General features: G+C 41.0%; 1 protein-coding gene across 16 annotated transcripts in view; it reads right to left on the reverse strand.

Moving 5' to 3' along the window:
- The window catches only part of AAK1 (AP2 associated kinase 1), a 166,020-nt gene that overhangs the window by 51,160 nt on the left and 93,054 nt on the right, over positions 1-21,806 (reverse strand). For all 16 annotated transcript variants that reach the window (XM_053663303.1, XM_053663304.1, XM_053663308.1 and 13 more), the window contains exons 5-10: positions 20,374-20,516; positions 12,040-12,161; positions 10,653-10,734; positions 10,013-10,145; positions 6,790-6,893; positions 2,486-2,565 (exon numbers count right to left, since the gene is read on the reverse strand). In XM_053663303.1, coding sequence (XP_053519278.1) covers positions 2,486-2,565; positions 6,790-6,893; positions 10,013-10,145; positions 10,653-10,734; positions 12,040-12,161; positions 20,374-20,516 — 664 coding nt within the window. The remainder of the gene's footprint in view (positions 1-2,485; positions 2,566-6,789; positions 6,894-10,012; positions 10,146-10,652; positions 10,735-12,039; positions 12,162-20,373; positions 20,517-21,806) is intronic.

Below are 21,806 nucleotides of genomic sequence, written 5' to 3' on the forward strand. Positions count from 1 at the left end.
AGAAACATAAAAGATTTGAGTAGAAAGCCAAATGCTAAAAGCTTCCACACTGGCCTTCTTCCAAGGGTAACAACATCTTAGAGAAATTGGATTTGGAGTCAAAGAAAATTACATTTGAGTGCTAGCTCTCCACCTACAAACTGTGTAATAATAGGCATATCATTTAATCTCTTTTAGCCTTGGGTCCTCTATATGAAATAGGAGAAATCTATACATACCTACATCGTGAGGCAGATATGGATATCAAATGCATCACTGACTGTGAAACCATTCTATAAAATGCAGGATGCTCAAGCTATCAGTTTGTATGGGTCTTAATAAGATGCAAGAAAATACAGGCCATGAGGCCAGGAGATCTGACCCTAAGTTGTCCTCTCTGTGTGATCTTGGGCAATCCACTTAAGGTACAGGGTAGAAAGAGTGTGGATGCTGGAGGTCAGATTCTTTCACTAACTGCATAGTGACTAACTGCCTTGGGCAATTTATAATTCTGAGTCTGGTTCCTAATCTGTAAAATGAAAATAACCTCACAGGTTTGTTTTAAAGAGGGGAAAAAGACATCTTATTTATGTAAAGTACCTAGTATTGGATTTGATATATATGATGCCTCAATGAATAGTGGGTTACTTTAAAAAAAAAAAACAAAACACCTGTCAGGACTAGGGAGTGAATACAATAACGAAAATGAAATCACTAGAAAGTCAGATAGGACGACTTAGACCCAAATCTCTTGGCTGACATGTGTATGTATTTCCGCAGCAGTACTGAGGTCCACACAAACTGTCTGGGAACTCTAAAGTTTATAAAACAGTTTCTGTCATTTACGCATTTGACGTTCACCTCTGCCTTATGATGTTGGTACTATTTTATCCATTTTACAAGACAGAGTACCACTCAAATGTTAATCGTTATGATCATTTTCATAAACGTGTGTGCTTTGTGGGAAGAGCTCCTTGCTGAGCCTCAGCAATACCATGTTTGGGCCTAGTACAGATGGCCATAAGCCCCAAATAATTAATTATTAAATCAGCCTCAGAAGCTATTCCCAGAGGTGAGCATGGCAGACTTATACAAGAAATAAACAGACCACAAACTAACGGTATGGATATAGTTTGCTAAATTTGTTAAAAACCAAAGTCTCATTACTTTAGAGCCACATCAACAGACGTTCTATAAATATTCAAGAATTTTTTTCAATGTAGAAGTTATTTTACCATTCTATAAAAATTCATAGATTCTCATTCAGGGTATTTCGTTGGTAATTTGCTGCTAATATTTCCTTGCCATAGGAGTGTAGTAGAAAATAGAGGGGTATAGCCATCTCTGGGACTACCCTCAGAATCTGCCATTTGGAAGGCAGAGTAACCATGAGGATGTGTCCTGCAGACCTTCAAATGTAAGTGGCATAAAGGACCAAGTGAGTGCCAACGCTGCTGTGCTCCTGAAACCCGCTGCTTCTGCTTGCCCCTGAGGCCACGCTTTCCATAGGCTGCTCCCAGTCTTATTATCCCAGCCACAGGGATATGAAGGCAGGGACTACTCCTGGGACACAGCGGGCTCCTCTGGTAGCTGACTTTGATTAGAGGATTCCTTGGCACCCTTGGCAAACCTTCCTTAAACTGTGGCAATTTTTAGGTCATTTCCACCCAACTTTCTCCTCCTTATCTCTGGGTCTGAATTACATTGCCTTCTGATGGCTCACCTAACCTTCCCTGGCTCTCACCCTATTTTCTCCCTCGGGGGCATTTACTCAAACAAAATTCTAGTCTCTTTAGTTCTCCCTCAGCATCTGCTTCTTGGAAGATCCTAGGTCAGGGATGTCAAACTCATTTTCACTGGGGGCCACATCAGTCTCGAGGTTGCTTTCAAAGGATTGAATTTAATTTTTGGACTGTATAAATGTAACTACTCCCTAACTAGGGGCAAGGAGCCCTACATTTGGCCATTTGAAGGCAACTGCAAGGCTGATGTGACCCCCGGTAAAAATGAGTTTGACGCCCCTGTCCCAGGTAATACAGAATGTGAGTAGGTAAGGTCTACAGGCTCTTTGGCCATGTACACATGGATTCTGCTTTGACCTGTACTTTTTTAATGGGGCCAGGGCCACAGTGAGTTAAAAGGAAAGGGAGGTGGAGGATTAGGGTGCTGAAAGAGGCTAAACAAAGGCCAGGACACCTGTTTAGAACACTCTTGTACTAGCAATATTTCAAGTCTGTTGTTGCCTCCTCCCTTTATGCCCCTGAGCCTATTCCCAAGCAAGGGAAATAGCTGTGGAATTTTTTATTATCTTTTGAATATAGATCACTGTATTTCATTATATTCCTCCTTGCACCGTCAAAGGATAGCTTCTGTCCCAAGGTGACAGAGCTTGTTTTCTTGTGCTGTGAGCATCTTGGCCAGGACAAAAGAATCAAGAAATACAAGGCATCCTCCCATGCTGCTGAGACAACAGAGCACAACGGGTGCTCACTGAGGCATTTCTTACCTGGCCTTTGGCTGGGTCTTCTTTGCAGCTGCCTCACTGGCTTTCACTGGCTCAGGAAGCTTTGCAGGAATGGGAGAGTTCTATAGAATTTAAAGAAAAATTTTAAAAAGAGCACAATTTGGTTGATGGAAATATGTGTTGGGGTTCTTCTGGAGTAGGTTCCAGACCCTGATCTCTAGTAAAGAGAAAGGAAGTTAACCAAAAGCATGTCCCACTGGACTCAGCCCCAGTCAGGGAGGCAAAGCAGCTGAGAAGAGGACAGAGCAGCCGCATGCAGCGCATTCCTACACTGTCATTCTCAACCTTCTGTATGGCTGATGTTACGGGGGTTTCATCTCAGTACCCTTCCCTTCCTACAGCAGAGCTTAGAAGTGATGTTATGAAAGGAATGGAAAGAGATGTCTGTAACCTATATTACATTTAAGCCCTTGGCTAGATATTAGATAGGTTAGAGCTGAGTATTGCATCAAACCAGGGTGTGTTCAGTCTTCTAGTTAGAATGATGGAAGAGAACCACAGCCACAGTGTGTCTGGTCGCTGAGCCAGCGGCTCTTCCCAGCACACAGGCCCAGCAGAGCTCCTCCAGCTTGGATTCTCACCATCCCTCTAATACTGTCTCTTGAGGGATCACTAATTGCCCCTAACCACAAGACCACTGTCGACCTCTGCTGAGGGAGTATCAAATGACTTCAGACTTGTGAAGCTGACTTATTAAAAACTAGTTACCAATCTGAATGCTTCCAATTATATATATGTTATTAAACTTTATGAATAGGCACGAGGGATAGTCTCATGCTAATGGCATGTTAGGTTACTATACAATATCTCTCATTTATTCTGGAAAACACAATAAATGGAATACTAATAATGAAACCGGCTTTTAAAGGGATGTCCCATTTCCTTCACCTTTTCCAGGTGGGGGTAATTTCTAAAGAAAATGTCTCCTAGTTTCTCTTTCGCTTTCCAAGTGTTCCTCTCCCAAGAGAAAGGTGTAACTTATTTGACTGATAAGACTGGGAGGAAAAGGTGAGCTTGCCTGGCTCGCCCCCGGTCTCCCTCCTTTAGGGAAGAGCCCGTCTCTCAGGAACCAGGTGCTCACTGCTTGGTCACGAGGCTCTAACGTTAGGGAGACTGACTGGTCGAGCTGCATTCTCTGACACAATCTTTTTTTTTTCTGTGCAAGTGAAATTCTATCACAGATTCCAATTATGTTCAGAGAAAGCTAGTCCAGAATATTAGTGAGCACTTCCTGATTCTGTAAAAATTAAATTTATTGAGGTGGCTTGGTTAATAAGATCTTGTTGGTTCCAAGTGTACAATTCTATGATTTCTTTGTATAGTGTGTCCACCAAACAAAGTCAGATAATCTCCTGTCACCATATATTTGGCCCCTTTTACTACCCTCACCAACCCCTTCCATCTGACAACCATAATACTGTTGTCTGTGAGTTTCAGTTTTATATCCTGATAGGAGTCAAATCATATGGTTCTTAGCTTTTTCTGACTGACTTGTTTTGCTTAGCATAATATTCTCAAGGTTCATCCATGTTGTCACAAATGGCAGTATTTCATCTTTTCTTATGGCTGAGTGGTATTCCATTGTATATATGAGTTATATCTTTATCTAATCCTTTATCAAAGGACACTGTGGTTGTCTCCATGTCTTGGCCACTGTGACTAATGCTGCAATGAACAGAGGGGTGCATACATCTTTGAGAATACATGTTTTTGAGGTTTTTGGGGGTAGATACCCAGAAGATGGATTGCTGGGTCATATGGTAAGTCTACTGTTAATTTTTTTAGGAACCACCATACCATGTTCCCTAGAGGCTGTACCGTTTACATTCCCACCAGCACAGAACGAGGGCTCCTTTTTCTCCACAACCTCTCCAACACTTGTTATTGCCTGTCTGGTTGATAACAGCCATTCTAACAGGTGTGTGGTGGTACCTCATTGTAGTTTTGAGCTGCATTTCCCTAAAAGCCAGTGAAGTTGAGCATCTTTTCATATATGTTCACCATTTGTATGTCTTCTTGGGAGAAGTGTCTGTTCAGGTTCTCTGCCCACTTTTCAACTGGATTGTTTGTTTGGTGTTGACTTGTATGAATTCTTTATATATTTTGGATATTAACCCCTTGTTGGAGCTATTATTTGCAAATATCATCTCCTATCTAGTTTGTTGCCTTTTTGTTTTGTTGTCGGTTTCTTTTGCTGTACAGAAGCTTTTTAGTTTGATATAGCTCCATCCATTTATTTTTGCCTTTACTTCCCTTGCCTTTGGGGTCAAATTTATAAAATCTCTAATACCAAGGTCCATAAGTTTAGTATCTATGCTTTAGTCTATGTAATTTATTCTTTCAGATCTTACATTTAGGTCTCTGATCAAGTTTGAATTAATTTTTGTACACGGGGACAACCTACAGTCTAGTTTTATTCTTTTGCATGTGGCTTCCCAATTTTTCCAACACTATTTATTGAAGAGGCTTTATTTTTTCCACTCTGTGTTTTTGGCTCCTTTGTCAACGATTATTTGCCCATATACATGTGGTTTTATTTCTGGGATCTCAATTCTGTTCCATTGGTCTGTGTGTCTGACTTTCTGCCAGTACCATGCTGTTTTGATTATTATAGCTCTGCAGTATAATTTGACATCAGATAGAGCGACAGCTCCAGCTTTGTTCTTTTTTCTTAGGATTACTTTGGCTATTTGGGGTCTTTTGTGGTTCCATACATATCTGATGACTTTTGGTTCTATTTCTTTAAAAGATGAAATTAGAATTTTGATAGGGGTTATAGTAAATCTGTTTATCACTTTGGGTAATATGGCCATTTTAACTATATTGATTCTTTTAAACCAGAAACATGAAATATATTTCCATTTTGCTGTGCCTTTTTCAATCTCTTTTAATAATGCTTTCTAGTTTTCAGTACATATGTCCTTTACATCCTTTGTTAAGTCTATTTCTAAGTATTTTATTCTTTTGGTTGCAATTGCAAAAAGAATTGGAGGGGTTTTTTTTCATTTCTTTTTCTGAAATTTCATTGTTAGTATACAGGAAAGCAGTGGATTTTCGTACATTGATTTTGTATCTTGCAACTTTACTGATTTGTTTATTGTTTCTAACAGGTTTTTGGTGGAGTCTTTAAGATTTTCTACATACAGAATCACGTCATCTGCAAAAAGTGACACTTTTACTTTTTCATTGCCAATTTGGATGCCCTTTATCTCTTTCTCTTGTCTGATTGCTCTGGCTAGGAATTCCAGAACTATGTTGAATAAGAGTGGTGACAGTGGACATCATTGTTTCGTTCCTGACTTTAGAGGAAAAGCTTTCAGTTTCTCGCTACTAAGTATGACATTAGCTAAAGGTTTGTCATATATAGCCTTTATTATGTTAAGACAGTTTCCTTCTATACCCATTTAATTGAGTGTTTTAATCATAAATGGATGTCATCTGATTCAAATCTTATTAATAATAATGCCAATATTCTGAGCTCCATCTGAATGATTCCTACATCATTCCTACTTCTGAATGATTCCTAATCCAAATGTGGGAGTAAAAGTGGAATGTTATTTATCAGCACCAAAAATGACATCAGAACTTCATTACTGGAGAAGCAGATAAGAAAATTTCAGATTAGAACTTATTTATGATGCCATTCGTTACTAAAATATTCAAAAGAGTTAGATTAGGACACAAAAAATATGCCAAGACTGTAAAAAGGGTATTTGCAAGAAGTACATTCAAACTATGAGTGCAGAGTTTAGGACTACTAAGTGCATAAAACATTCCTATGGCCTGACGTGTGTGGGGAGAATGGAGGAAAGGATCGGGCGTCACAGATGGCCAACAGCAGAAGCAAAATCAAGGAAGCTCTGCTGCAATAAAGGAGTAAAGGGACAAGAGGCTTATGTTCCAACTGGTAGGTGGTCAAGTCCAGGGCCTTGCCTCAGGACAGCAGCCTGCCTAACCACCTCCAGGCAAATACAGTATGCACATGGCTCTTAGTGAACTGTAAAAATCAGAAAGACGATAGTTCACTCGATCTTCACCCAAAATGTTCAACTCAATCCCTGGGGCTTTTTTTTTTTTTAGTGTAATTGCCTCAGTTTTATAATTAAATTCTACTGGAAAATTGGATTGTTTATAACAATTGCTTCAAAGTTAGTTCTGCATGTGAACGAGCCCTACTAGATAAAGGAAGGCACATCTACATTCACTAAACACCTGACTGACACCCCAGGAATTCTAAATGACAATTCAATAATGTTGACTTCCCCTAAAAACTGAGTTTCACATACCTGTACGTTCGGAATTGGGCATTCTTTCTTGAGTAGTTTAAATGAGAAGTAGGAGACCTGGTAAATATCTGGCCTTTTGTCGGGGTCTGGTTCCAACATATACCCTGAAACAAACATATGTGAACGCATTTAATAATATCCTATCAGTACAGTATCTAGAAAGTGTAATTTCTCTACGACCAAAATTTGTTGTTTTTAATTTTTTCTCATAAAAGTCAGATAGTACAATTTGTCAATTTCCTCCCTTCTCAGAAAAGGAAGCTCTCACTTTCCTGAAATGTTTACTATCCACAAGAAAATAACAGTTTTTGAGTTCTTAACGAAGATACTTGAAATTCACACTCTGTGCTTTGCAACAGGGACTCAAAGTCTTAATATGAAAGTTACTACCTTCATGTTCAGGTACCTAGGAAGTTATATATGATCAATCTTGCTAAACAAATGATTGGTTTTTTAGATTTTTTATTTATTTATTTTTAGAGATACAGGAAGGGAGGGAGAAAGAGAGAGAGAAACATCAATGTGTGGTTGCCTCTCACGTGCCCCCAACTGAGGACCCAGCCCACAACCAGGCATGTACCCTGACTGGGAATCGAACTGGTGACCTTCTGGTTTGCAGGCTGGCACTCAATCCACTGAGTCACACCAGCCAGGGCACAAAAGATTATTCTTCATAGTTTCACCAAAATTCAAATTTTATGAATATATTATTATTTTATTAGAGATCTAAGCTAGTTTCAAGTCAAAAAGAACATGTTTCAAGTCACAAAATAACAAATACATCTCTACTTTTACTGAGATCTACAGATCGCTCGTCTGTTTCCAGCTGCCCTTTTTGAAACTGAAAAAATCCTCAGTTAAAAAAATCTTTAAAAACACACACAAACACATAAACAACAATGCAAGGCAACTTAATGTTTAAGAAATCAAATACATGTTTTAGACACTAAATTCAGAAAAAAACTAATGAGGCTGCAGTCTTGTGGAGGCTTTGCAGAAGAGGCAGGACTTGAGCTAGTCCTTGAAGGTAGGAAAGCACTTAGTCAGTCTGGGGAAAGTAGAGAAAAGGACCAGCTCCAGGTGAGAGAATAATCTGAACAATGACAGACTTGGAGAAAGGCAAAAGAATGCCTTGCTACAAGAAAACAGAGAAGCCAGACGGCCAGGGCACAGATTTCCTTGTCAGAAAGCACAGAGTAATAAGGCTGGGTAGGTAGGATGGCACCAGCTGATGAAGGATTTTAAATGCCATACTAAGCATTTGGGCCCTACTGTGGTCATGAAGTTTACTGCATAGGCACATGATAGGGAGGCATTTTACAAGATTAATCTTTTTTGAAAAAATTTTAGAAGATTTTATTTATTTATTTTTAGACAGAGGGGAAGGGTGGGAGAAAGAGGGAGAGAAACATCAGTGTGTGGTAGCCTTTCACGTGCCCCCTACCAGGGACCTGGCCCACAAGCCAGGCATGTGTCCTGACTGGGAATCAAACTAGCAATCCTTTGGTTCTCAGTCCAGTGCTAAATCCATTGAGCCACACAAGCCAGGGTACAAATTTATCTTGTGGTGAAGGTGTGTTGGACAGACTGAAGAGGGAGGGGACAGGCTATGGGCAATCTACTACCATAGGCATGATCTGACAGAGTCTACAGACACACTACAGTAACAGTGATGAGAATGGAGAGAATGTAATGAAAACAGGAAATGCCAAAGAAAGCATGCATGCTACTTAGGAAATATTGCTTCCTCTCTCTTCCTAGGCAAATCCAAAGAAAACCTTAAGTTTCAGTCATCTAGGCTTTAATGGTGATACCACTGATAGAAATTGAAAAGAGAGGGAAACCTTAAACTGGGAGTGAGAGGGGGTGGGGAGATGACAATAAATTTAATTTTAATTTTAGACCTCTGAGTTTAGGGTCTAAACTCTTCAAAGAGTTTGTAAACTGAAATATATAGATCAGAGTTTATAAAGTTGTCATGTTACAGACATTCGTAAAGGGCTGTTTTTCTTAATATGAATTTGCTGAACAAATGTTAACAAAAAAAAAATTTTATTAACCAAAACATCCAATCATTCTAGCATTACATTGGGCCATTTTCTCATATTTCCTTCCAATCTCATTTAAATAGCTGTAATTCTAGAATAGATATAACATTTTACCTCTGAAAACAATCCAATAACCATTAAATTCTACATTCCATTCCTTTAAATACCCTCCCTCACTTTTCTGTTAATAAATGGAGATTGATTGATTGATTGATTGATAAAAACTGGCATAATGAAATGGATAGTCACTTAAACACTATAACTATGTTTACTTGGGTAAGTTGCCTATACTTCCTCAGCTTGTTTTCTCATTTGCATAATGGGGATAATTGCATTTATTGCATAAGGTTTTAAGAATTAAATGAGGTACAAATAGGGCCTCAACAAATGTCAGATGCTTGCTCCACATTGGCTTCTACTTTCTCCAGAGCATCCCCACCCAGGACCTAAACTAGGTTGCTCAGGAATTATAATCCATATGGTTAAAATTTAGATGCTACATGTACTTGTCGACATAAAACAATAATAAAAATAATCTGTTTCTTTAGCACTTTAGAACAGGGGCTTATGCAAAGATTACTTGTTCTACCATCTGGTTAATGAACACAACTACATATGCTTACTATGACGATGCAAAAAAGTGGAGAATAAAAAAAAAACATTTAAAACAAGGCATTGAGTTTAAATACTTGTTATCAAAATCTAGTGATTAACCTAAAGGAGAGGAAAAACCTAGTTCCACGGAGTTATATAGTCTTAATTACGAATTCACACCAATGTACTGCAATTATTTTAATTTGAGTTGCTTCCAGTTTAGCAAAGACAAATTTCTTATCACTTGACATGAGTCAGCTGGACTCCTCTGGTAGCAGCACTTTCGCACAGATGGGAAGAGAACAGGGCAGAGCTACACTGCTCAAAGTGCAGTGACGGTTTCTGCTCAGGTGTCTGACTTAGGGGTAAAATAGGGTTTAGAATTCTAGCAAAAAAACCAAAACAACAACAACGACAATAAAAAACCCACTACTCTCACTAGATATTGCTATATTATATTTGAGTTGACATTATCAACTGACTTCTTTATCTTTGCATCCAACCCACCACTACCTTTATCCTCCAATTCATTCCTAGAGATGAGAGATAACAATATAAAACTAGAAACATGAAATACTTACTAATTAAGCAGTGCATGTCTTGGGAATATCGAGAGTTATCAGGAATTGTGAAGTTTCCATCACAAATTGCCACCTGACTCTCCCCAAATGGCAAAGTGAAATAGCATAATTTATACAATAAACATCCAAGAGCCTAAAAAAAAGAGAGAAAGTAGATTGCTACTAGAGCTTTATTTACCATAATTGCAAATGGGTCTCCTGAGTGATACTGGCACCATCTGCATTTACTAGCACATATAAAAACTATGTACTATTAATTTGTAAATAATTTTAATTTAGTACTCAACACCACTATTAAGCCGCTGAGTTACATTATTTCTACTCTCATTACCAAATTGAGCTCCAATAAAGAACAAGTATTTCAGCTCTTTTGCTCTTAAGAACTAGTAACACATATGTGACAACCACCTAAATAAAGGGCAGGTCACCTGAATAACTGTCACAGAGCTCTAAAGTAATTTTCTTGGCCAAGCTTCATGAAGCAGTGTTTAGTCATCTCAAGTTAAGAATAATGCCAAGGAATAAGTAGACACCAACATGGCGCAGTGGCCACTCCTACTATGGCACTGTCTGAATTAAATGGGCGATTATAGTCAAGACTGTCGACAGCGGAGGTATGCCTAGGTTAGTGAACACCTACCCAAATGTCTGCCTTCGTAGTGATGATTTTGCCACTGTACAGGTTGACCATTTCTGGTGCCCGATAGGACAGCGTTGTGTATCTACAATCAAGAGATTCATTTTTTGTTAAGTATGTCAGTGATATAATCAAAGACCAGAGGTAGCAGAATGCTTTAATATGTGTATGTGAGTTCCCTGGGAGCAGTCTGCAGAAGAAAGTATGAAACATCAGCGCAGATGAAATAAGAGCTGTCCTTGGCACACACAGTGGCCCTCTGGCCACAGTCCCAATCCAAGAGCCTGTGGGGACCCAGACATGATGGCATTCGATAAACTCTAAAAGCAACTTTTCTTGGGTCCTGAAATAACAAAATTTCCTCCTATAAATCCTTGTTGTTTGATACTATATTTTGCTTATATGTTTTTTAAAAAATAGTAATCCCTTTTAATGTGGCCTGACACAGAGACCTAATACTGGCTGGAATACTCTGGAGAACAGCAGAAAATGGGCCCTGATTGGGGGTGGGGGGGTAGGGACTGATCTTCGCTGCTGGATTAGGGCCGAAACAACAGTTTTCCTTTTATCTCTGGCTCAAGAAAAGAGGAATATGAGCTCATCTTTCCAGTGGGCCTCTTGGTGTTACCAAACATGTGACTTGTGCTGCTTGAGTCTCTAGAGGTCAGAGGGTACTTTAAGTGTCCATTAGGGCCTTGGACCAGAAGTTTTCCTGCCCCAGCCTTGGTTGCCAGGAGTGGTGCAGGAGAGAGGATCAGGACATGAGTGGGCATGCTAGACTACTGAGTCAGTAGTAGTTTTAATAGTGAGTGCTGTTGCCTATGAAAAATCCAACACTCTGAAGAACAGGGAAAATGGGTCAAATTCTTACGGGAGTCACATAACCAAAGAGGCCTTTCCTCATGAGAGTCAGTGCCTCTATCTATAGAGACCTCAATGGCCCTGTTCAGCCCTCCACTACTCCTTATTAGAAGGTGAGCTCCTTATTAGAAGGAAGGAACACACAACTTAGGATTCAGTAAAAGCACATTCAACTGACTAATAATGTCACGGCTGTTGTGATCCCACTTAAAAACATCACAATATTTCTATGGTGTGGGCACTATTCAGCTTTTTAAAGGCTTTGTGATATAAATCAAAATATCTGTGTACAATGACCATAGGCCTATTGATAAAGTGCTATATGAGTCCTTCATTTTACTCTACTGATCAATAGCTGTAAACCCCCTCCACATCCTCCACTTAAAATCAAACAACCAACTGCCAACACAATCTGAGAAGAGGGCAACTGACCAGCATCATTGTCTTCCCACCCCGACCTTCGTATCCACAGGCTGGAAGTTGCTGATCTCACAAAGGATAAAACTCTAAGAAAGGAGGAAAAACTTACTTCTTAATCTCATCTTCTACTGCATTAACTCCTTCAGTTTGTGGATTCTGGAATTTGTTGGTGGCACTTCCAAAGTCACACAAGACGTAGTGGCCCCGGTCATGCAAGAGGATATTTTCAACCTGAAAAACATTCCCCACCCATCCATCCCAGGATGTCATTTAATAATGTGTGTGAAATTTTGGTTCTCATTTACATAAATGAAATATTTCATTTCTGATAATCCCATTCATGTGCACAGGAAAGTTATTCTCCTCCAAGTATATCAACAGGACTCACCCCAAGTGGAACAAAACAAGACACACACCACCGGGGAACATGAGTGGAGGGGGCAAAAAGAGGCGACTCCACAACGAGGAGGCAAGAGTCTCTTTTTTCTGTTTCTGTTTCCAGCCACATTTCTCACCTCTGCAGGAAAAGTCCTCATACTGAAAACTTCCAAATTTGGGGGCCTTTTGTCATGTTTTTTTCAGTCTATAATGCTTTCTATGATCCCCACCTTTACTCAAACGATCCCAAACATACATACTCACTTTAAAAACTTAAAATAATTCCAACGAAGCAACACTAGCGTTTCCAATCTACTGGTTATAAAAATGACAGCTACCACTTACTGAACTTTTACTATTATGAGTGTTGGTGTACTCAGCACTTTACATGGATTATCTCACTCGACCCTCATAATAACAATATAATAATATCCCGTTTACAGATGGGAAAGTGAGACTCACAGTGGTAAAGCCACGAAGTGAACCTAAACCTCCAAAGGACAGGCGGAAAGCAGGTTAGAAGCAGAGCAATGACTCAAGACACCCATCCCTACCCCCCAGCCCTGGTACGGGAGAGGACTACACTCGCCCAATGTACTGGCCACCAGCCAAAGAATGGAACTATCTTAGTTCCTTAGGTTCAGAAATGCCCCTCTAATAGGAGTCTAGTCAATGAGGAACCAAGTGTACAAATACTGGTCAGGATGATTTACTCCATGTCTCCTAAGCATCCCTCATATTGCCTAGTTTGTCCTTTATTCAACTGCTCCCTCTGCTCAAGCCCTAACTCCTCAGTAAAATCTTCCATGGCCACCCTACAAAATCTACAGAACTTAATGTTACTAGGAGGGGTCTACTACAAAATAAGACCTTAACGCCAAACCAAGGCATTTCCTTTGCTCTATTCTGCAGCGGCTTTCAAGCTCCAATAGCAGAGCTGAGTTGTTGATACAGAGACTGTATGGCCCATGAGCTTAAAATTTTACTATCTGGTCCTTTGTAGAAAGTTTGCCAACCTTTGGTCTGGGTAATTATATTATATATGGTCCAGTATTTTATGCACATAGATACCTGTAGATACCTTATCATCATTCTGCAACAATCTTCCTTCCTGGCCTCATGTATCTTACAGAACTCATGTGAAACCATGCTTCTCCTACTGTATGTCTGCAGTTGCTTCCCAAATCAGTTTCTGTACTTCTAATGTATAGAAGGAATGTATAATCTAGAGAACTGAAAAGTTAATTCACATCGAAATGCAGGCAAGGTAGTTCTAGGGACCAAAATCACTATCGGGGGTGGGGACTGGAGAAGTACCAAGTAGACCAAGGACAGCATAAAGATAAGGCACATTGGGGTTTTTATTCCCCCTATCTCATAAACTTGGTTGGCGTTTCTGGTTACTGTAGAGCTGTAGCACTCAGGAGTTACACTATATCCAATCTGGTTCGCCTCAGCTTCCCTCTCTCCCGGGCACAGAGCTAGTATTGTATAAAACTATATTTACAGGAAAACCAGTTAAACATGAAGGGTGTGTACAAAAGTAGACAAGAGAGCCAGAAATATCCATGCAGAGAAAGCTTTACCAATATCAAAGAATATCAGCGCAGGTAAAAACAATAATCCCTGCTCTGTGACTCTGTAAGGAGAATCAAAAGAGATTAAGAAGGTGAAATCACTTGCAAGCAGTCTGACCCTGCGACTTGTGACACCTGTGAAAACCTCCTCTACCCTCCATCATCAGCAGCACTGGCACCACACAAACACTTAACACAGAGCACAGCGCTGGCAACCACACTGGACTTAGGGTTCAGAGGACATCAGGGTTTATTATAGATGCTTGACATTGGACATGTCTTTAAAGCTCTTTGAGCTTGTTTTCCATTTGCAAACTAAAGTTGATAATATTTATATCACTGTCGTTATGAAGCAAGTAAGAGAATGTACATGGATGCAAACTGTCCATCTCCCTATATAAACATAACTTGTTATTACCATTCATTTATTAAAGAAACACATTTGAATTTGTACTATATGTCAAGTACTTTTCTAGATTTTGGGGATAAGACTATGAAGAAATCAAAGTTTATCCTCTCATGGAGCTTAGTATCCAGTTGAGGATAAGAAGAAAATAATTGCACCATGGTGGTAAATGTTATTAAAAACTCCCAGCAGGTTAAATATATGTAAGGCGAAGAGGGCTGCTACTGTAACTAGCACAGTCACTCAGGTGAGGAACAGAGACCAAAATGAAGGAGGGGGCAGCCATGGACCACCTGAGGGGAGAGCATTCCAAGCAGAGTAGCCAACACGGAGGTGCTGAGATGGGAGCATGCTGAGATGTCCAAAGCAGAGAGGGAGACCACTATGGCAGAAACAACTCTGTCCTGGTCACTGGTACTGCAAAGAAAACTGGAAATGTGGGACTGGACATACCATGGGCTAGCACTCTTATGAAGGGGGAGATGAGAAGGCTGGGCCCTGGAGGAGTGAAGACCTTAGGTAAGTGAAACTGGTAACGGGAAGAAAGGCACAGAGGCAGGAGTGATAATAACGGTATCAGCAACTAAGAGCACTTACTACATGCGAGACGCTGCCCCACGCGCTTTGACCTGTAGTATTTCATGAAATTCTTAAAAAGCCTTTTTGTCCCCACTTAACAGATGAGAAAACAGAGTCAATTTACCTAATATATGTGAAGTCACAAGCCTGGAAGAGCAGGATTTTGGTTCAGGCTGCATCACCCACTGCAGTAATGTGCATTATGCAGTTAAGGAACACGGGCAGTTCAGAGTGGAGAAAGAGATGGGAGCAGAAGGGGAGGAGACTAGAGAAGCAGACGGAGGGCAAGCTGAGTAAGGCCACTAGGGAGCCACTCAGAATTTTTAACAGTCAGCAGCAGATGAGAAGTGTTTTAGGGAGGTGAGCATGGTGACAGAGGAGGGAGAAAAAGAAAGCAGACATGAGTGCAGGTGCAGTCATACAGGTGTGAGGCGAAGAAAGCCAGGTCTAGACTAGGGCCAAGGGAGTTTAATAAACAAGATTAGGAAGGAAAAGAACCAACAATATTGACACCACCTTCTGAAAGCTTCAGAGAATTTGCATAGTGACTTTGTTTTTGGCAAATGCTCCTTTTAGGATATAAGCCTAACATTGGTTTCCATTGCTTACAATCCTCAAGACGTTTGGCTCTCTGAGAGTTTAATACTGCTGACTACTTCCCAACTCCTTGGCTTAAGAGTGTTATTAAAGTTGTCACTCCCAAACTCTGCTTAGCTAAAAGGTCTGGAAAGCCACCTCCTACTGACCTCTACATCTTGACATTATTTCAAACAGATATGGCATTCAGGCATTTCAATCAGAATTTATTACCACTGGAAATTCTGGAGGATTAGATGAATGTAGGTTTTCAAATCTGTGATTCTAAAAATAGGACAAGAATCTTCAGCCTATTGTACTTATTGAGATCCAAATCTCTTTTCTGACAAAAGAGAAGACATTCATGACTTTTTCAATCTGAATGCACTTAAGTCTTAACTCTTTTCCCCTTTTCTTAAGTGCTGGGAAAGACACCACGGTACAATACAGCAAAACCAAACAAACAAAAACCAAAATGGGAGTAAAAAACCTCAGCCTTTGTTTCCTGGTTTGATCACTGAAAGGTTGTGCAGGTCACAACCTTTCTGGACAGAGGTCACCTGATTGTTCAAAGGAGAAGGCTGGCTAAGGTGAGCTTCCTGAGTCTATGACCCCATGATCTGTAAATAATAATCTCTGCCATTCCTTGGAGAAACAGAACTTTTTAAATGGGGGAAATAAAATGTTAATATATTTGAGGAAGGCTCTTCAATAAGGAACAGAACTACTGCTATGGTTATTCTTAGAATACAGGCTGCTAAAGGACCAGCATCAATGTCAGTGTATTTCCTATACGTAATTTGAAAGCACGACCAGGCAGAACAAGAGGCATTTTTCTCAGTTCTGCATGTGAACAGCAGACCCCACACAGGGCGGCATTGAGTCAGCACAAGGGCCCACAGCTGGCCTGGCCTGTGCTCTTTCCCGTGTCCCACTGACTTTCATTCATGATGGTGTCTCCTCACCAAATGGAAAGCCTGCTTACAGAGAAGCAACCAGATGACCAGCAACTAGCACTTTCTCTGGGCAGCAGGAGCATAAAGAACTTCTTGGCTCTGGCTGTCACTAGGACTGAAGTGGCTGGTTCCAGCAGTGAAGAAGAACTCAGAGTGGCCTACGCTATGTGATACAATGACACAGCCTGGACAAACAAGACACAACCAAGGCAAATGAGAGGTATATGGAGACTTCACTCATGCCTTAGAAAGCTGGTGGTGTGGCAGGCAAATGTGACTGCCTACCATGCACATACTAGTAGGAATCAACAAAATCGAACACACTAATGAAAGCATTCAGGTGGCACCAAGTGTAAGATTTGGGGAGCTATGGAAAGCTTCAATCAAAACAACCAGGAGTCAGTGACTAAAATCAACAGCAACAGGACTCCTCTAGAACAATCACAATGAGACCTCCTCCTAGGGCCCCTACTCACACTCCCTGTTTCCAGGGTAGAAAAGAAAGGGAAACGAAGCCCCCTGAAACACTGCTGGCCATCTGGCAGCATGCCTGCTGCTCTTCAATATCGATTAAAGCACAACTACAGAGCCCAACTCTGAGCTCCCAGTGCCACACTGCCTCTTAGGAACACTGAGGAGGGGGCGTGCCCGAGGGCTGGCTGGGAACCAAGTGTGGCAGCCTCTCACTCACATCAAGGCTTGACTCTCGGATTCCAGTTGGCTCCGCGTTCCTCTGCTGAGACCTCTTAGGGGCTCTTCAGTGCCATGAAGGAAGAACCTGGGCTCCTGCTGCCTGAGCCCAAGCACTGACCCATTCCATGTCCCCAGGCAAGACAATGGCTCTGTAACCTAGATTCCCAACACTGGGTGACACTTAGCTACCACCTCACACCAGCGCTGTGAACACCACAGGGCATTCGTATATGCTGGGAATATGTAAGCTGGGTAGGTATTATTTATGGGTATAAAATGATCATTTTGTCCTCATTTAATCCAATAAATGTTTAAAAAGTAAAGATAAAGGAAGATTTTGTTTCAGAACATGGGAACAGCACTCTCTAAGGCTGCTTGAGGACCCTCTCTGCTTCCTTCCCTTGCTCCCACCTCCGTGCCTGGACAGTGACATGTGCGCTCTCATTTAACCTTACTGCAACCCTAACAAAGCTGGCACTGTGGTTTCCACTTCACAGATGAGAAACTGAGGCTCACAAGCTGTGTTTAGAGGAGTAACCAGGGAGCGTGAAGAGGAGCCAGGTAAAGCATGCTCTCACAGAGGTCAAGTGAGGAGACAGTCACAAACAGGTCAAAGGCCACAGGGGGAGAATAGGACAGGGACTGAGAAGTGTCCTTTGCATCCAGCAATATGAAAGATGCTGTCATATTTGTCTATCACAGCACTTACAATTCCATCGGTACAAGTCACAGTGCTAGTGGTACAGAGTGAATTCTAATATGAAACTGAACCCCATCTGACATGGGGAGGGAATGGGGCTGCAGAGAGGCTGAGCTCATACAGGTCACAGAAAAAGTTTCCACACTCACAGACCAGTGCTGGTGCGGCCCAGCCATGCTTCTCCCCTACTCTTTGTTCTCCCCAAACTCTTTTCCAAGGCGGGCAGCAGGGACCAAGGTCAGCTCCTAAAATGTTGGTACCACTGCTTATTTCAGACTATATGCTAACAGGTCTAAGGATTTCACTCATCACTAAGGGCAGCACTTAAATAAAATGTCCATACATACTCAGAGCAGTGAGCACTCAAGCTTCTAGCTTGGTCTGCAACTTGCCATGTTCTGGGGTCTTAACTACCTCTCCTTGGTCAAATGCCTCATGGTTCCTTCCCTTCTCCAGACAGCCCTTGGGTGCTATACTGTGCCTGAAATGTCCTTCAACCTCTCTGTGACCACCCACATCCCACTAGTACTTTGAAATTCCACTTTTCTAGAAGATTCCAACCATCATTTCCCTGATCTCACTATCTGATCATATATATATATCACTTGATTTTTATTCTATTCATCATTTCTGTAAAGTTTTAAATTTCACCTATTTCCATTTCAGGTCTAAATGTTCTATTTATGTCCTCTCACCAATACTTAAAACATCTTGAGAGTAGGAACCGTATTATATCTGTACAGAATTATGTACTCATACTGTGCTAGACTCATAATATATTTACTGAGATGCATTCTCCTTTTTCTATTCAGCAAAAGGGCTGGCTGTGGGCAGAAGGACACTGGAGAAGGATTTCTAAGGCTGATGGACTTAAATATTAATACCCATCTTTCTGAAAGCTAACTGCTTTAGTACAGAAAAGCCAGTATGTATGTATCACTTCACACCCACTATAAATGGCTAGAATTAAAAAGGACAATAACAAGCAATGGTAAGGATGTGGAGAAATTAGAATCCTCATACATTGTTCATGGGATATAAACAGTGCAGCCACTTTGGAAAAGTTTGGCAACTTGTCAAAAAGTTCACCATAGTTACCACATGACGCAGAAAATCCATGCCTTGGTATACGCCCAATAGAACTAAAGACATATGCCTACATGAAAACTAGCACGTGGTTGTTCAGAGTAGCTTTATTCATAATAGCCAAAGTAGAAACTGTTCAACTGTCCATCAGCCGATGAACAGAAAAGCAAAGTGCGATATATTCACACAATGGAATATTCTGCCATGAAAAGGAAAGATGTACTGACACATGCTACCACACAGATAAACCTTGAAAACATTATTCTAGGTGAAAGCAATCAGACAAAAGAGGTCACAGGCTGCATGAGCCCATTTACATGAAAGGTCCAGAATGAGCAATAGAAAATCAGTCAGTGGCTGCCCAGGGTTAGAGAACCAGGGAATGAAAAGTGAGTGCGAACGGACGCAGGATTCCTTTGGGGGGCGATGAAATGCTCTGAGAGGAGATAGTGAGGACGGTTGCACAGCCGTGTAAATACTAAAAGCCACCAAACTGTACACTTCAAAAGAGTGAATTCTATAGTTTGTGAATTATGTATCAATTTTTTAAAAAGCTTTTGGAAGAGCCCAGACAAAAATGCCAGTATATTGCTGTGATTCTCAAACTTTAGAATATACGACAACCACTTGGGGCGCTTATTCAATTATGACTCCTGGGCCCCTCTTCAGCACCACCAAAATTGCAGCCCGACAGATTCAGGGTGGAGCCCAGCAGCCCACGTTCAGCAAGCACACTGGGGGGTGCCCATGCAAGTTATTGGCCGTGAAGCACATTTCTCAGAACACAGGTATGACACAAACAGGCTACAGTTTAGAGTCAGAAGAGCAAGAGTCACATTCTGGTACTGCTCCTTCCCAGTTACATGACCTTGGGCAAGTCACATAACTTCTCTGTTCCTGAGTTTCCTCAACTATAAAGTGTAAAAAAAAAAGTCTCTCTCCAAAGAGACAGTGTACTAGAGTGTCTAATAGAGTGCACGGCACACAGCTGGTGCTCCATAAATGCTAATGAATCTTAACTGGGTGCCATGTGCATTTAACAAACATTGTCAAGAGACTACGATATGAAAGGCCCAGTGCAAGGGGTTGGTAATTGGTAGGAGAAATATTAAAAGTAACCCATTAGCAGATTTTGCAAAATAGAAAACAGACTTTAAAGACTATAGTTTATCAACTCTTGAAACTAGGTATTACTTTTCATGACCCTGGGGAAAGTGAATTTGGAAGTGTATCAGGAAAAACAAAAACGGTATGTGTTCAGGCATTTGATGATTAGGAAGAATTTCTGAAAACTACTTAAGTAATAAAACTGATACTTGTACCATACTATTACATCTTTTCTTCCTTTGTACTTTCTCTTCCCACGTAGAACGCAAGCTGAGAATTTGGGGCCATGCTTTAAACTCTCTCACACCCCCCTAGTATCTGCCCCAGTCCTGGGACAGAGAAAATACTCTTTAAGAACAAATAATGACACAGTGTGGTCTGTTACCTTCAGGTCACGGTGAATAATAGGAGTTTTGCACTGATGGAGGCGGGCAACAGCTTCACAGGTGTCACAAAATATCTGGAGCACTTCGTTCTCTGTAAAGCCCGTTTGCAGGCGCTGGTTCATCAGGTTGACCACCTGGCCCCCTAAGGGGTGGGGGGCAGAGCAAAGGAGAGAGGTTATAAACATTCAGATACATCTCTTCCCCAAGGGAATGAGTGGTTCTCCACAAAGCAGCAACGTGGACAAAGGTAACAGAGCTGATCACTGGTTGAGCCAGGACTAAAACCCAGCTGTCGTGATTCCCAGTCTGGGATTTGTTCTCTTACAACCCAGTGCTTCCTCTGTGTCAAAAACAGTTTCCAGTGCTTCTTAAAGCACACAGACAAGAGCTGCCCTCATTATGTCTTCAAGATTAGTACTACAACTGACAGTGTGGCCCTGCTCTAGTTGCCCAGTTATATTGCCCCCTCTGTGTCTGAGACAAGGCCACAGGTCCAACTTGCTATATCTTTTAGTAAGAATCCAACTGCACAGTAGACCTTAGGAGAAGGAAGAAGACAGCTTTATAGTCTGTACTTTAGGAATAGCCTGGTTTCCCTGGATTCACCACATGCTGCCAGATCTGTAGAAATGCTATACTAACACTTAACCTCCAAGACCAAAAGACCTAATGGCTTCATTTACAAAATTAGCCAGATACCCAGATATTCCTACTGCCTCATCTCTAAAACATTTTACTGCCCAAAAAGGAATGGGCAGAAGGAAACAAACTGTCAGGTTCAAATTTAATAGTATTTAAAAAATCAGATAACAGGTTTTATAGTAAAGGCTGAAATTATTGGTTAACACTAACATTTGGGGGATTAGCATCACGGTTAGTTTATGCACAGTATCTTAAGGCAAGGAAAATGTTACTGGGAGTAGGGTGACTACAAAATAGTGAGACAATGACCCAAGCTTGTAAGTGGCAGCTGCTTAGGCCAAAAAAGCTCAAATCTTCAAACAATGGTTATATGAAATGCAGTCAACTCTGAATAAATCCATGCTACATGGATTTCTCAAGGTAACTATTGCTTGAAACTCTAGGCTTTCAACTACTTAACTCCACTGTTAAGAGCAGCATGGTTTGAATGCAGCCTTACAGGCAATTACAGCTCTTGAGCAAGGGGAGGACGGTCACTTCCATTAGATAAAAAGGATTCTTTCACCCCATTACAGGGATGACGGTGTGGGTGGAGAACAGAACACATGAGTGAGGGGGTAGGGAAGCTGAAATGTCTTCTTAGTTCATCTGGGATTGGGTCTTTATTATGAGCCTCCATTATTTATTTTAAAGCATCACAATACATTCATTCTCATTCTGATACATTCTCTTTCACACACAATCACTGAACCTTCCTAAATCCAGTAAAAATGGACTTTTGTATCCTGTA

The sequence above is a fragment of the Artibeus jamaicensis genome, unplaced genomic scaffold (assembly GCF_021234435.1).
Source record: "Artibeus jamaicensis isolate MK-2021 breed Jamaican fruit bat unplaced genomic scaffold, CSHL_Jam_final contig_3174, whole genome shotgun sequence".
Lineage (NCBI taxonomy): Eukaryota > Metazoa > Chordata > Mammalia > Chiroptera > Phyllostomidae > Artibeus > Artibeus jamaicensis.